Below are 14,484 nucleotides of genomic sequence, written 5' to 3'. Positions count from 1 at the left end.
TCAGGAGGCTAAGATCAGGCCCACCCTGCTCTGCACCACTCTACCACACCAGTGTCTGAGAGCGCCATCTAGGGGCCCAGGAATAGCCTCATTCTGTCTGTTGCTGTGGGCAGGTGCACACACTCAGCCATCAAGGGGCCTGATAACAGGCCCAGCCAACATACTGCAGGTGCCTGAGCATACCGTTTGAGGTCCTGAGGTTCACCCCACTGGCCACTACTGCCGGCATCCACACACTCCTCCCCAGGGCTTGAGGACGGGCCTGACTAGCCTATCATCACCACCACCATCACCGCCAGGACCCCCCTAAATGTGCTCTGGGGGGACTGGCCAGCCCAGTCCATTGCCACCACCACTGCCGCCTGTGCTTGCTGCCTGGGGGCCTGACGGTTGACCCGCCACTGCTACTGCCATCACCAACACCACGCATACTGCCCAGGGACTCATGAAACCACCTGCCTGCCCATCCCATTGCTGTCACTGCTGGTACCTGAGCAAGCCACCTGGAGGCCCAAGAATTGGTCTGCCTGGACCTGATAACACTAGTATCTGTGTACACTGCCAAGGGAACCAAAAATGGATGTATTCGGCATGCCATCACCACCAGTGGGGCCCAAGAACAGGCCTGCCTGGAGTCCCCATCCCAAGTAAAGACCTATCATACCCTCCAGTACCAACCATAGCGTAAGTGACTAAGGAACTCACAAACATCACTGACACTGATTACACCCAAAGAAATCATGCAGAGACTATACTATTGTACACACCCGGAATCAAAGCTAAAGCACCCTACCCAATCAATATTATAGATACACCTACAGGCAAAAGTCTTTTCCTATGAAAGCCAATCTAAAAATCTGAAATAAGTAACTGTTTCACCAAATGTGCAGGTATCAACTTAAAGACATAAGAAACATGAAAAAGCAAGGAAACATGACACTTCCAAAACAACTATGATAATTCTCCAGCAAAAGATTCCAGTGAAAAAGAAATCTATAGGACAGGCATTGTGGCTCACCCCTGTAATCCTAGCATTTTGGGAGGCTAAGGTGTGTGCATCACCTGAACCTTGGAGTTCGAGACCAGCCTGGGCAACGTGGCGAAACCTCCTCTCCACAAAAATTACAAAAAATTATTAGGCAGGAGGATCGTTTGAACCCAGGAGTTTGGGGCCAGCCTTAGCAACACGGCAAAACCTTGCCTTTACAAAAAACACAAAAATAGCTGGGTTTGGTGGCAGATGCCTGTCGTCCCAGCTACTTGGGAGGCGGAGGTGAAAGAATTGCTTGAGCTCAGGAAGGCTGCAGTGAGCTGTGACTGTGCCACTGCACTCCAGCCTGGGACCCTGTCTGAAAAAATAAAATATAAAAAATAAAAGAAAACATGAAATACCTGAAAAATAATTCAAACTAATGATATTAAAGAAGCTCAGTGAGATCCAAGAGGACACAGACAAACACAAGGACATAAGAAAAACAATTCATGATCTGAATGAGAAATTTAGCAAAGAGATATCATTTTAAAAAATCAAACAGAAATCCTGCATCTGAAGAGTTCAATGAATGAAATAAAAAATACAATTGAGGGCTTCAGAAACAGACTAGATCAGGGGTGTCCAATCTTTTGGCTTCCCTAAGCCACACTGGAAGAATTGTCTTGGGCCACACATAAAATACACGAACACTAATGACAGCTGATGAGCTTAAAAAAAAAAAAAAAAAATCATGTTTTAAGAAAGTTTACAGCTGGGCGCGGTGGCTCACGCCTGTAATCCCAGCACTTTGGGAGACTGAGGTGGGTGGATCACCTGAGGTCAGGAGTTTGAGACTAGCCTGGACAACATGGTGAAACCATGTCTCTACTAAAAGTACAAAAATTAACTAGGCATGGTGGTGCATGCCTGTAATCTCAGCTACTTGGGAGGCTGAGGCAGGAGAATCGCTTGAACCCGGGAGGCAGAGGTTGCAGTGCGCCAAGATCGCTCCACTGCACTCCAGTCTGGGCAACAGAGTCTCACTCTGTCTTAAAAGAAACAAAACAAAAAAAAAAAAAAAAAGAAAAGAAGTTTACAAATTTGTGTTAGACCACATTCAAACTGTCCTAGGCTGCATAAGGCCCATGGATCACAGGTTAGACAAGCTTGAATTAGATCTTTTATTTATTTACTTTCCAAGATGACAGATAAGAGTCAGTGTTAGCATGCCTCTCCCACTTGGAAGGAAAGAATAGTGGCTAGAGAGTCACACTGTGAATTTTCTTTTTTCCAAGAACCACCACAGGAAGATGGAAGGAATCCACAAACCCTCTGAAAGAAGCAGCAGGCTGGAGCCTACTGCATGAGACAGGTGAAAAACTAAGTTCCCAGAGTGTAAGCAGGGGAATGAGCCTGTCTCAGAGCACACAACCCCACCTGCAAGTCTGAAAATCCAGACCATGGGAGAAAGCCTTAACCCTACCGAGAGCTGGAATGGATTTAGTCTACGTGAAATACAAAAGTAGATGCAGCAGCATGAAGTGCCTTGTAGGCATTCCCAGTCTCCAGCATGAACAGAGGCAAGCCATTCCTGACTGTATCTCACAGGGGCCCTCGAAGAAGCAGTCAATGAGTTCAGGGAGGGGTCATAGGGTGAAAGAAGCTCCCAGATGAATTTTGCGATATAATCTTGAGTAGGGATGAGCTCTCCTGAACAGAACCCACAGGGTGAGTGTAAAGTGTGCTACAGACATGAGCAGAGGAGCTGGGCGTCCGGCCTTATGGGCATATGGAGAAAGGCATGGTTATGGCCTTGGGCAGGTCTGAGTTCCGTGCGCAGACTGCCTGGAACTAAATCCAGTGAGCGAAGCACTGTGGGAGTGAGACCAGCGTCGTCAACTGTGAAAGAGCTGGGTGAGGCTCATTGTTGCCCACTACTCTCCACTCCCTTTGGGAACTCTTCTATGCAGCAGATGCAGTTAACTACCCTCTGGAACATTATCCCAGGAGCCTGAGGTCTCAAAGAAGTTCTGAAAGAAGTTCTGAATCTTGAAACAAAAGCTCTGACATGCACCTATATAGAACCTCCTGAAAGCATAAATCTCACAGGGCCTAAAAAACAACAACAGAATGAAAAAAACAAAGTATCTAGGTAACAACTAACATGATGATTAGAACAGTACCTAACATTTCAATATTAACGTTGAATGTAAATGGCCTAAATGTTCCACTTAAAAGATACAGAATGACAGAATGGATAAAAAACCACCAAGTATCTGCTGTCATCAAGAGACTCACCTAACATATAAGGACTCATAAAAATTTAAGGTAAAGGGGTGGAAAAAGACATTCCATACAAATGGAAACCAAAAGCGAGCAGTAGTTATTCTTATATCAGACAAAACAGACTTTAAAGCAACAACAGTAAAAAAGACAAAGAAGGATGTTAATACAATGATAAAAGGATTAGCCCAACATAAGGATACTATAATCCTAAATTTATATGCACCTAACACTGGAGCTCCCAGATTTATAAAACAATTACTATTAGATCTAAGAAATGAGACTGGCAACAACACAATAATAGTGTGGGACTTCAATACTCCATTGACAGCACTAGAAAGATCAAGACAAAAAGTCAACAAAGAAACAACAAACTTAAACTATATCCTAGAACAAATGAACTCAACAGATGTTTACACAACATTCTTCCCAACAACTGCAGAATATACATTCTCCTCATCAGCACATGGAACAGTCTCCAAGATAGGTGATATGATGGGCCACAAAATAAGTCTCAATAAATTTAAGAAAATCAAAATCCTATCAAGTATCTTCTCAGACCCCAGTGGAATAAAGCTGGAAATCAACTATAAAAGGAACTCTCAAAATTATACAAATACATGGAAATTAAATAATCTGCTCTTGTATAATTTTTGGGTTAACAATGAAATCAATATGTAAATTTAAAAATTCTTTGAAATGAATAATAGTGACACAACTTATCAAAACCTCTGAGATACAGCAAAAGCAGTGCTAAGAGGAAAATTCACAGTGTTAAATGTCTACATCAAAAACCCTGAAATAGCACAGACAATTTAATGTCACATCACAAAGAAATAGAGAAACAAGAACAAACTAAACCCAAACCCAGGAGAAGAAGTAACAAAGATCAGAGCAGAATTAAATGAAATTGAAACAAACAAAAAAACAAAAAATACAAAAGATAAATGAAACAAAAAGCTGGTTCTTTGAAAAGATAAACAAAATTGATAGACCATTAGTGAGATTAATCAAGAAGACAGAAGATCCAAATAAGCTCAATTCACGGTGGCTCATGCCCACAATCCCAGCATTTTGGGAGGCCAAGGCAGGCATATCACTTGAGGTCAGGAGTTTGTGACCAGCCTGGACAACATGGTGAAACCCTATCTCTACTAAAAATACAAAAATCAGCCAGGCATGGTGGCAGGCGCCTGTAATCCCAGCTACTTGGGAGGCTGAGGAAGGAGAATTGCTTGAACCTGGGAGGCAGAGGTTGCAGTGAGCCAAGATCACACCACTGCACTCCAGCCTGGGTGACACAGCAAGACTGTCTCAAAAAAAAAAAAAAAAAAAAAAAAAAGAAAGAAAGAAAGAAAAAAAAAGAAACTGGAGATATTGTAACTGATACCACAGAAATACAAAAGGTCATTCAAGGCTACTATGAACACCTTTATGTGCACAAACTACAAAATCTAGAGGAGGTAGATAAGTTCCTGGAAATATATAACCCTTCTAGATTAAATCAGGAAGAAATAGAAACCCTGAACAGACCAATAACAAGCAGTGAGACTGAATCAGCAATTTTTTAAATTGCCAACAAAAAAAAGTCCAGGACCAGGTGGATTCACAGCTGAATTCTATCAGACGTTCAAAGAAGAATTATTACCAATCCTACTAAAATTATTCCAAAAGACAGAAAAAGAGGAAATCCTCCCTAAATCATTCCATGAGGCCAGTATTACCCTAATACCAAAACTAGGAAAGGACATAACAAAAAAAGAAAACTACAGACCAATATCCTGATGAACATAGATGCAAAAATCCTCAATAAAATACTAGCTAACCAAATCCAACAGCATGTCAAAAAGATAATACATCATGATCAAGTGGGTTTCAAACTAGGGATGCAGGGATGGTTTAACATATGCAAGTCAATAAACATGCTACATAACAGAAACAGAATTAAAAACAAAAACCATATGATCATCTCAACAGAGATGGAAAAAGCATATGGTAAAATCCAGTGTCTCTGCTGGGCAGAGTGGCTCATGCCTGTAATCCCAGGACTTTGGGAGGCTGAGACAGGCAGACCACCTGAGGTCAGGAATTTGAGACCAGCTTGGTCAATATGGTGAAACCCCATCTCTACTAAAAATACAAAAATTAGCATGCCTGTAATCCCAGATACTCAGAAGGCTGAGGCAGGAAAATCGCTTGAACCTGGAAAGTGGAGGCTGCAGTGAGCCAGATCGCACCACTGCATTCCAGTCTGGGAAAGAGAGTGAGGCTCTGTCTTTCAAAAAAAAACAAAAAAAACCAGCATCTCTTTATGATTAAAAACCCTCGGGCTGGGCACAGTGGCTCACACCTGTAATCCCAGCACTTTGGGAGGCCAAGGTGGGTGGATCACGAGGTCAGGAGATTGAGACCATCCTGGCCAACACGGTGAAACCCTGTCTCTACTGAAAATACAAAAAATTAGCTGGGTGTGGTGGCGGGTGCCTGTAGACCCAGCTCTTCCGGAGGCTGAGGCAGGAGAATGGCGTGAACCTGGGAGGTGGAGCTTGCAGTGAGCCGAGATCGCGCCACTGCACTCCAGCCTGGGCGACAGAGCGAGACTCCATCTCAAAAAAAAAAAAAAAACAAAAAAACCCTCAACAAACTAGGCAAAGAAGAGACTTACCTCGAAGTAATAAAAACCATATATGACAAATCCACAGCCAACATCATGTTGAATGGGGAAAAGTTGAAAGCATTCCCGTTGAGAACTGGAACAAGACAAAGATGCCCACTTTCACCACTTCTATTCAACATAGTACTTAGCCAGAGCAATCAGACAAGAGAAAGAAATGAAGAAAATCCATATTGCAAAAGAGGAACCCAAACTGTCACTGTTTGCCAGTGATATGATCGTATACCTTAGAAAACCCTGAAGACTCCATCCTGGCTAACATGGTGAAACCCTGTCTCTACTAAATATACAAAAAAAATTAGCCAGGCGTGGTGGCAGGCGCCTGTAGTCCCAGCTCCTTGGGAGGCTGAGGCAGGAGAATGGTGTGAACCTGGGAGGTGGAGCTTGCAGTGAGCCGAGATCGTGCCACTGCGCTCCAGCCTGGGGTGACAGAGCGAGACTCCATCTTAAAAAAAAAAAGAAAAAAGAAAAAAAAAGAAAACCCTGAAGACTCATCCAAAAAGCTCCTAGATCGGATAAATAAATTTGGTAAAGTATCAAAGTGCAAAATCAGTGTACACACATCAGTAGCACTGCTACACACCAACAATGACCAAGCTGAGAATCAAATCAAATTAAAAAACTCAACCACTTTTACAACAGCTGCAAAAACAAACAAACAAACAAAAACTTAGGAATATACTTAACCAAGGAGGTGAAGGCCCTCTACAAGGAAAACTACAAAACACTGCTGAAAGAAATCACAGATGACACAAACAAATGGAAAACACATCCCATGTTCATGGATGGGTAGAATCAATATTGTGAAAATGACCATACTGCCAGACGCAATCTACAAATTCAATGCAATTCCCATCAAGATACCACCATAATTCTTCACAGAACTAGAAAAAACAATCCTAAAATTCATATGAAACCAAAAAAGAGCCCACATAGCCAAAGCAAGACTAAGGAAAAAGAACAAATCTGGAGGCATTACATTATCTGACTTCAAACTATACTGTTAGGCCACAGTCACCAAAACAACATGGTACTGGTATAAAAATAGGCACACAGATCAATGGAACAGAACAGAGAACTCAGAAATAAAGCCAAATACTTACAGTCAACTGATCTTTGACAAAACAAACAAAAACATAAAGTGGGGAAAGGACATCCTAATTGGCAAGCCACATGTAGAAGAATGAAACTGGATCCTCATCTCTCACCTTATACAAAAATCGACTCAAGATCGATCAAAGACTTAAATCTAAGACCTGAAACCATAAAAATTCTAGAAGATAACATCAGACAAACTCTTCTAAACATTGGCTTAGGCAAAGAATTCATGACTAACACCCCCAAAGCAAATACAACAAAGACAAAAATAAATAAATGGGACCTAATTAAACTAAAAAGCTTCTGTAGAGCAAAAGAAATAATCAGCAGAGTAAACAGACAACCCACAGAGTGGGAGAAAATATTCACAAATTATGTATCTGACGAAGGACTAATATCCAGAATCTACAAGAAACTCAAACAAATCAGCAAGAAAAAAACAAATAGTCCCATCAAAAAGTGGGCAAAGGACATGGATAGACAATTCTCAAATAAGATGTACAAACAGCCAACAAACATATGAAAAAAATGCTTAACATCACTAATCATCAGAGAAATGCAAATTAAAACCATAATGAGATACCACTTTACTCCTGCAAGAATGGCCATAATTAAAAAGTCAAAAAACAATAGATGTTGGCATGGCTGTGTTGAGAAGGGAACACTTTCACAATGCTGGTGGGAATGTAAATTAGTACAACCACTACTGAAAACAATATGGAGATTCCTTAAAAAACTAAAAGCAGGGCCGGGCACAGTGGCTCACACCTGTAATCCCAGCACTTTGGGAGTTCGAGGAGGGTAGATTACCTGAGGTCACGAGTTTGAGCCCAGCCTGGCCAATATGGTGAAACCCTGTCTCTACTAAAAATACAAAAATTAGCCAGGCATGGTGGCACACGCCTGTAGTCCCAGCTACTCAGGAGGCTGAGGCAGGAGAATGGCGTGCACCTGGGAGGCGGAGCTTGCAGTGAGCCGAGACTGCACCACTGCACTCCAGCCTGGGTGACAGAGTGAGACTCCATCTCAAAAAAAAAAAAACAAAAAAAAACTAAAAGCAGGACTACCATTTGATCCAGCAATCCCGCCACTAGATATCTACCCCAAGGAAAATAAATCATTATATGAAAAAGAGACATGCACACACATGTTTATAACAGCACAATTTGCAACTGCAAAAATATGGAACCAGCCCAAATGCCCATCAACCAACTAGTGCATAAAGAAAATGTGAATCCTACTCAGTCATAAAAAAGAACAAAATAATAGCATTCGCAGCAACCTGGATGGAGTTGGAGTCCATCATTCTAAGTGAAGTAACCTAGGAACAGAAAACCAAGCATTGTATGTTCTCATTTATAAGTGGGAGCTAAGCTATGAGGATGCAAAGGCATAAGAATGATATAATAGACTTTAGGGACTCTTTGGGGTAAGGTTGTGGGGCTGAGGGAATAAAAGACTACATTTTGGGTACAGTGTACACTGCTTGGGTGAGGAGTGCACTAAAACCTCAGAAATCACCACTAAATAGCTCATCCATGTAACCAAAAACCACCTGTGACCCAAAAACTATTGAAATAAAATTTAAAAAATATACAGACTAGATCTAGCAGAATAAAGAATTTCAGAACTTCAGCTACTCAAGAGACTAAGGCAGGAGGATCCCTTGAGCCTCCCAGGAGGTGGAGGCTGCAGTAAGCTATGATCACTCCACTGCACTCCAGCCTGGGTGACAGAGTGAGACCCTGTCTCAAAACAAACAAACAATGACAATAAAATGGAGGAGGAATAAAAAAAAAATGAAGAAAGCCTAACTGACTTTGGGACAGCATAAACTGGCCAAATATTTGAATTTTGGGTGTTGTAGAGGGAGAAGGGATGGGTAAAGGAAAAGAAAATCTATTTAACAACATAGTAGCTAAAAACTTCTCAAATCTTGCAAAAGATATACACATACAGATACAGGAAGCTCAAAATTCTGCAAATAGATTGAATCCCAAAAGGTCTTCACCAAGGCACATTATACTCAAACTATCAAAAGGCAAAGAAAGAGATAAAATTCTAAAAACAGGAGAAAGGCCTAAAGTTACATAGAAGGGAAGCTTCCTTTAGACTAACAGTGTATCTCTCAGCAGGATCATTACAGGCCAGGAGAGAATGCAATGATATATTTAAAGTGCTGAAAGAAAAAAACCTGTCAGCCAAGAATATTATTCCCAGAAAAGCTATCCTTCAAAAATGAAGGAGAAATAAAGTCTTCTCAGACAAGTAAAAACTGAAGGAATTCATTACTGCTAGACCAGCCCTCCAAAAAATGCTTAAGGAAGTTCTACATCTGGAAGCAAAAAGACAGTATCTACCATCATGTGAAAACACATAAAAGTATAAAACTCACTGGTAGAACAGACATACAAATGAGAGAGAGAGAAAAAACTCAAATGTTACCACTACAGAAAACCACTAAACCACAATGATAAACAATGAGAGAAAGGAACAAAGGATATATAAAACAACCAGAACTCAACTAATAAAATGACAGGAATAAGCCCTTACATATCAATAATAATAACCTTGAATGTGAATAGATTATCCACTTAAAAGACAAATAATAGCTTAATGGATAAAAAAGCATGGCCCAACTATATGCTGCCTACAAGAACCTCACTTCACTTGTAAAAACACATACAGACTGAAAGTGAAAAAATGGAAAAAGATACTCCACACAAATGGAAACCAAAAGTGAGCGGGAGTAGCTATACTTAGATCAAAGAGATTTTAAGTCAAGAACAGTAAAAAAGGACAAAGGAGGCCATTACATAATGATAAAGGGATCAATTCAGAAAGAGGATATAATAATTCTAAATATATATGTACCCAACACTAGAGCATCCAGATTAAAGCAAATATTATCAATCTAAAGAGAGAGACACCAACACAATAGTAGTTGAGGACTTCAACAGCCCACTCTCAACAGAAAAGATAAATGAAACTGATAAATGGCTAGCTAGACTAACCAAGATTGGAAACAAAAAAAGGAGGCATTATAACTGATACCACAGAAATATAAATGATCATCAGAGACTATTAAAACAGAACAACTATACACTAACAAACTGAAAAGCCTAAAGGAAATGAATAAATTCCTGGACATATACAACCTACGTTGATTAAACCAGGAAACAAACAAACAAACAAAAAAAAACAGAAAATCTGAATAGACCAATAACACATAACAAGATTGAATCAGTAATAAAAAGGCTCCCAAAAGAGAAAAGCTGCAGACCAGATGGCGTTCCTGCTAAATTCTACCAAACTTATAAAGAAGAATTAACATCAATTCTTTTCAAACTATTCCAAAAACCTCAAGAGGGAAGAATTGTTCCTAACTCATTCTGTGAGAACAGTATTACCCTAATACTAAAACCAGACAAGGACACAACAAAAAAGAAAACTACAGGCCAATATCCCTGATGAACAGACACAAAAATCCTTAACAAAATACTAGCAAACTGAATTGAACAACACATCAAAAGTCCCACTAGATCATAATACACCCTGATCAAGTGGGATTTATCTCAGAGATATGAGAATGGCTCAACATGTGCAAACCAATGAGTGTGATACATCACATCAACAGAATGAAGCACAAATAGCATACTATCATCTCAATAGATGCAGAAAAGGCATTTGATAAAATTCAACATTCTGTCATGATAAAAAAAAACTCTCAACAGGCCAGGCGCAGCAGCTCACGCCTATAATCCCAGCACTTTGGGAGGCTGAGGCAGGCGGATCACCTGAGATTGGGAGTACGAGACCAGCCTGACCAACATGGAGAAACCCCATCTCTACTAAAAATACAAAAATTAGCCGGGCGTGGTGGTGCATGCCTGTAATCCCAGCTACTCAGGAGGCTGAGGCAGGAGAATCACTTGAATCTGGGAGGCAGAGGTTGCGGTGAGCTGAGATTGTGCCATTGGACTCCAGCCTTGGCAATAAGTGCAAAACTCCATCTCAAAAAACAAAAAACCAAAAACCTCTCAACAAAAGAATGTACCTCAACATAATAAAAGCCATATATGACAAACCTGCAGCTAACATACTGAATGAGGAAAAGCTAAAAGTCTTTCAAGAATTGGAACAAGACAAAGATGCCCACTTTCACCACTCCTATTCAACATAGCACTGGAAGTCCTAGCCAGAGCAATCAGGCAAGAGAAACAGAAGGCTTCCAAACTGGAAATGAGGAAGTCAAACTGTCCATCTTTGCAGATGACATGTTCTTATATATAGAAAAACCTAAAGAGTCCACCAAAAAAAAAAAAAACAAAAAACCTTAGAAATAATAGACAAATTCAGTAAAGTTGCAGGATACAAAACAAACACAAAAATCAGTAGCGTTTCTATACACCAATAATGAACTAGCTAAAGAAGAAATCAAGAAGTCAATCCCATTTATAATAGGTATAAAAAAAAATAAAATATCTGGAAATAAATTTAACCAAGGAAGCAAAAGACCTCTATAAGGAAAACTACAGTACACTATTAAAAGCAATTGAAGAGAATATGATATAGTTTGGCTGTGTCCCCACCCAAATCTCATCTTGAATTGTAGCTCCCATAATTCCCACATATTACAGGAGGGACCTGGTGGGAGATAATTGAATCATGGGGGCGGTTTCCTCCATACTGCTCTTGTAACAGTGAATAAATTCTCATGAGATCCAATGGTTTTATAAGGGAAAACCCCTTTAGTTTGGCTCTCTGATTCTCTCTTGCCACCGCCATTTAAGAAGTGCCGTTTGTCTTCCGCCATGACTGTGAGGCCTCCTCAGGCATGTGGAACTGTGAGTCCATTAAACCGCTCTTACTTTATAAATTACCCAGTGTCAGGTATGTCTTTGTCAGCAGCATGAAAACAGACTAGTACAGGATACAAATAGAAAGACATCCCTTGTGCACAAATCAGAAGAATTAACATTATAAAATAACCATACTACCCAAAGCAATCTACGAATACAATGTAATTCCTACCAAAATACCAATAACATTCCTCACAGAAATAGAGAAAGCAATCCTAGGCTAGGTACAGTGGCTCACACCTGTAACCCTAGCACTTTGGGAGGCTGAGGCGGGTGGATCATTTGAGGTCAGGAGTTCAAGACCAGCCTACCTGGTGAAACTCTTGTTTCTACCAAAAAACAAAAATAAATAAATAAATAAATAAAAATTAGCTGGGTGTGGTAGTGTGCACCTGTAATCCCAGCTACTTGGGAGGCTGAGGCACAAGAATCACTTGAACTCGGGAGGCCAAGGTTGCAGTGAGCCGAGACTGCACCACTGCACTCAAGCCTGAGTGACAGAGTGAGACATTGTCTCAAAAAAAGAAAGAAAGAAAGAAAGAAAGAAAGAAACCCTAAAATTAGTACAAAACCACAAGAGTCCGAATAGCCAAAGCAATACTGAACCAAAATAATAAAGCTGGAAGCATCATACTACCTCACTTCAAAATATACTACAAAGCTACAGTAACCAAAATAACATAATATTGGTATTTAAAAAGACATGGACCAGTGGAACAGAACAGATGCATGGAAATCTAGGTAATTATAGCCACTGACTTTCAACAAAAGCACCAAGAACACACAATGGGGAAAGGACACCCTCTTCAATAAATGGTGCTGGGAAAATTGGATATCCATATGCACAAGAATAAAACTAGACTCCTATCTTTCATCATAGAAAAATCAGCTCAAGATGGATTAATGATTTAAACATAATACCCAAAACTATAAAACTACTATAGGGAAACATAGGAAAAACACTCTAGGACATCCAGGCAAAGATTTTACGGCTAGGACCTCAAAAGCACAGGGAACAAAAACAGACAAATGGGATTACATCAAACTAAAAAGTTTCTGCACAGCAAAGGAAACAATCAACAAAGTAATGAGACACCTGTTGAATGGGAGAAACTATATGCAAACTATTCATCAATGAGGGACTAGTATCCAATATATACAAGAAGCTCAAATAACTCAACAGCAAAGAAAAAAAAATCCTGTTAAAAAGAAGGTAAAGGATCTGAATAGACATTTCTCAAAACAAGACATGCAAATAGCCAAAAGATATGTGAAAAGATGCTCAACATAACTAAATATCAGGGAAATGCAAATCAAAACCACAATGAGTTATCAACTTACCCCAGTTAAGATATGACTACTATCAAAAAGATAAAAAATAACAAATGCTGGTGAGGATGTGAAGAAAAGGGAACTTTTAGACATTGTTGGTCAGAATGTAAATTAGTATAGCTACAATGGAAAACAATATGGAGGTTCCTCAAAAAAAAACTAAAAATAGAATTACCATATGCTCCACCATTCCCGCCACTGGGTATTCATCCAAAGGAAACAAAATCAGTATATCTAGGCAATATCCGCATCCCCATTTTTATTACAGCACTATTCACAATAGCCTAGATACGGAATCAACCTAAGTGTCCATCAACAGATGAATGAATAAAGAAAAGTAGTGTATATACACAATGGAATACTATTCCATCATAAAAAAGAAAATCCGGTCATTTGCAGCAACAAGGATGGAACTGGCATTAGGTTAAGTGAAATAAGCCAGGGACAGAAAGACAAAAAAAAAAAAAAAAAAAAAAAAAAAATCTCATGTTCTCACTCACATGTGAGAACTAAAAAAATTGATCTCATGGAGGTAGAGAGTAGAATGACAGTTACCAGAGGCTGGGAAGGGTATGTGCAGAGCGGGGAAGGCAGTATGGAGAGGATGCAGAGAAGTTAGTTGGGGGTGGGGCAGGGGTTTAAAAAAGAATTATTTGGGTAAAGACACACAGTTAGATAGAAGAATAAGACCCAGTGCTTGATAGCACAGTAAGGTGACAATGATTAAAAATAATATGTCATATATTTCAAAATAGCTAGAAGAGAAGATCTGAAATGTTCCCAGCACAAAGAAACAATAAATATTTAAGGTAATGGATATCTTAAATACCTGATTTGATCATTACACATTGTATGTATGTATCAAAATATCACATGTACCCCATAAATATGTACAAATATTATGTACCAATTTAAAAAAAATTTAAGGAAAGTGAGAATGAGAGAAAATATCTGCAAATCATATATCTGATAAGGGACTAGCGTCCAGAATACATAAAGAACCAGTATAACTCAACAATAAAAAGACAAATACCTCCCTCAAAAAACAAAGGATCTGAATAGATATTTCTCCAAAGAAGATATACAGATGGCCAATAAGCACATGAAACGATGCTCAACATTGTTAGCCATTACAGAAATTCAATTCAAAATCACAATAAGATACCACTTTATACCTACTAGGTTGATAAAAGAGCAGACAATAACAAGAGTTGGTGAGGGCATAAAGAACTGGAACCCTTACACACTGAGGGAGGAATGTA

At 39.6% G+C, this 14,484-nt stretch overlaps 1 protein-coding gene across 7 annotated transcripts in view; it reads right to left on the bottom strand.

Annotated features, from left to right (window-relative positions):
* The window catches only part of NSL1 (NSL1 component of MIS12 kinetochore complex), a 53,739-nt gene that overhangs the window by 24,388 nt on the left and 14,867 nt on the right, over positions 1–14,484 (bottom strand). For 3 of the 7 annotated variants that reach the window (XM_003308742.6, XM_054658543.2, XM_054658535.2), the window contains exon 5: positions 5,922–6,006. The exons of the other annotated variants lie outside the window; for them this stretch is intronic. In XM_003308742.6, the coding sequence (XP_003308790.1) occupies positions 5,922–6,006 (85 nt within the window). The remainder of the gene's footprint in view (positions 1–5,921; positions 6,007–14,484) is intronic. 7 annotated transcript variants of the gene reach the window in all.

The sequence above is a fragment of the Pan troglodytes genome, chromosome 1 (genome assembly GCF_028858775.2).
Source record: "Pan troglodytes isolate AG18354 chromosome 1, NHGRI_mPanTro3-v2.0_pri, whole genome shotgun sequence".
NCBI classification, from domain to species: Eukaryota; Metazoa; Chordata; class Mammalia; order Primates; family Hominidae; genus Pan; species Pan troglodytes.
This window is presented reverse-complemented; position numbering and strand designations above follow the sequence as displayed.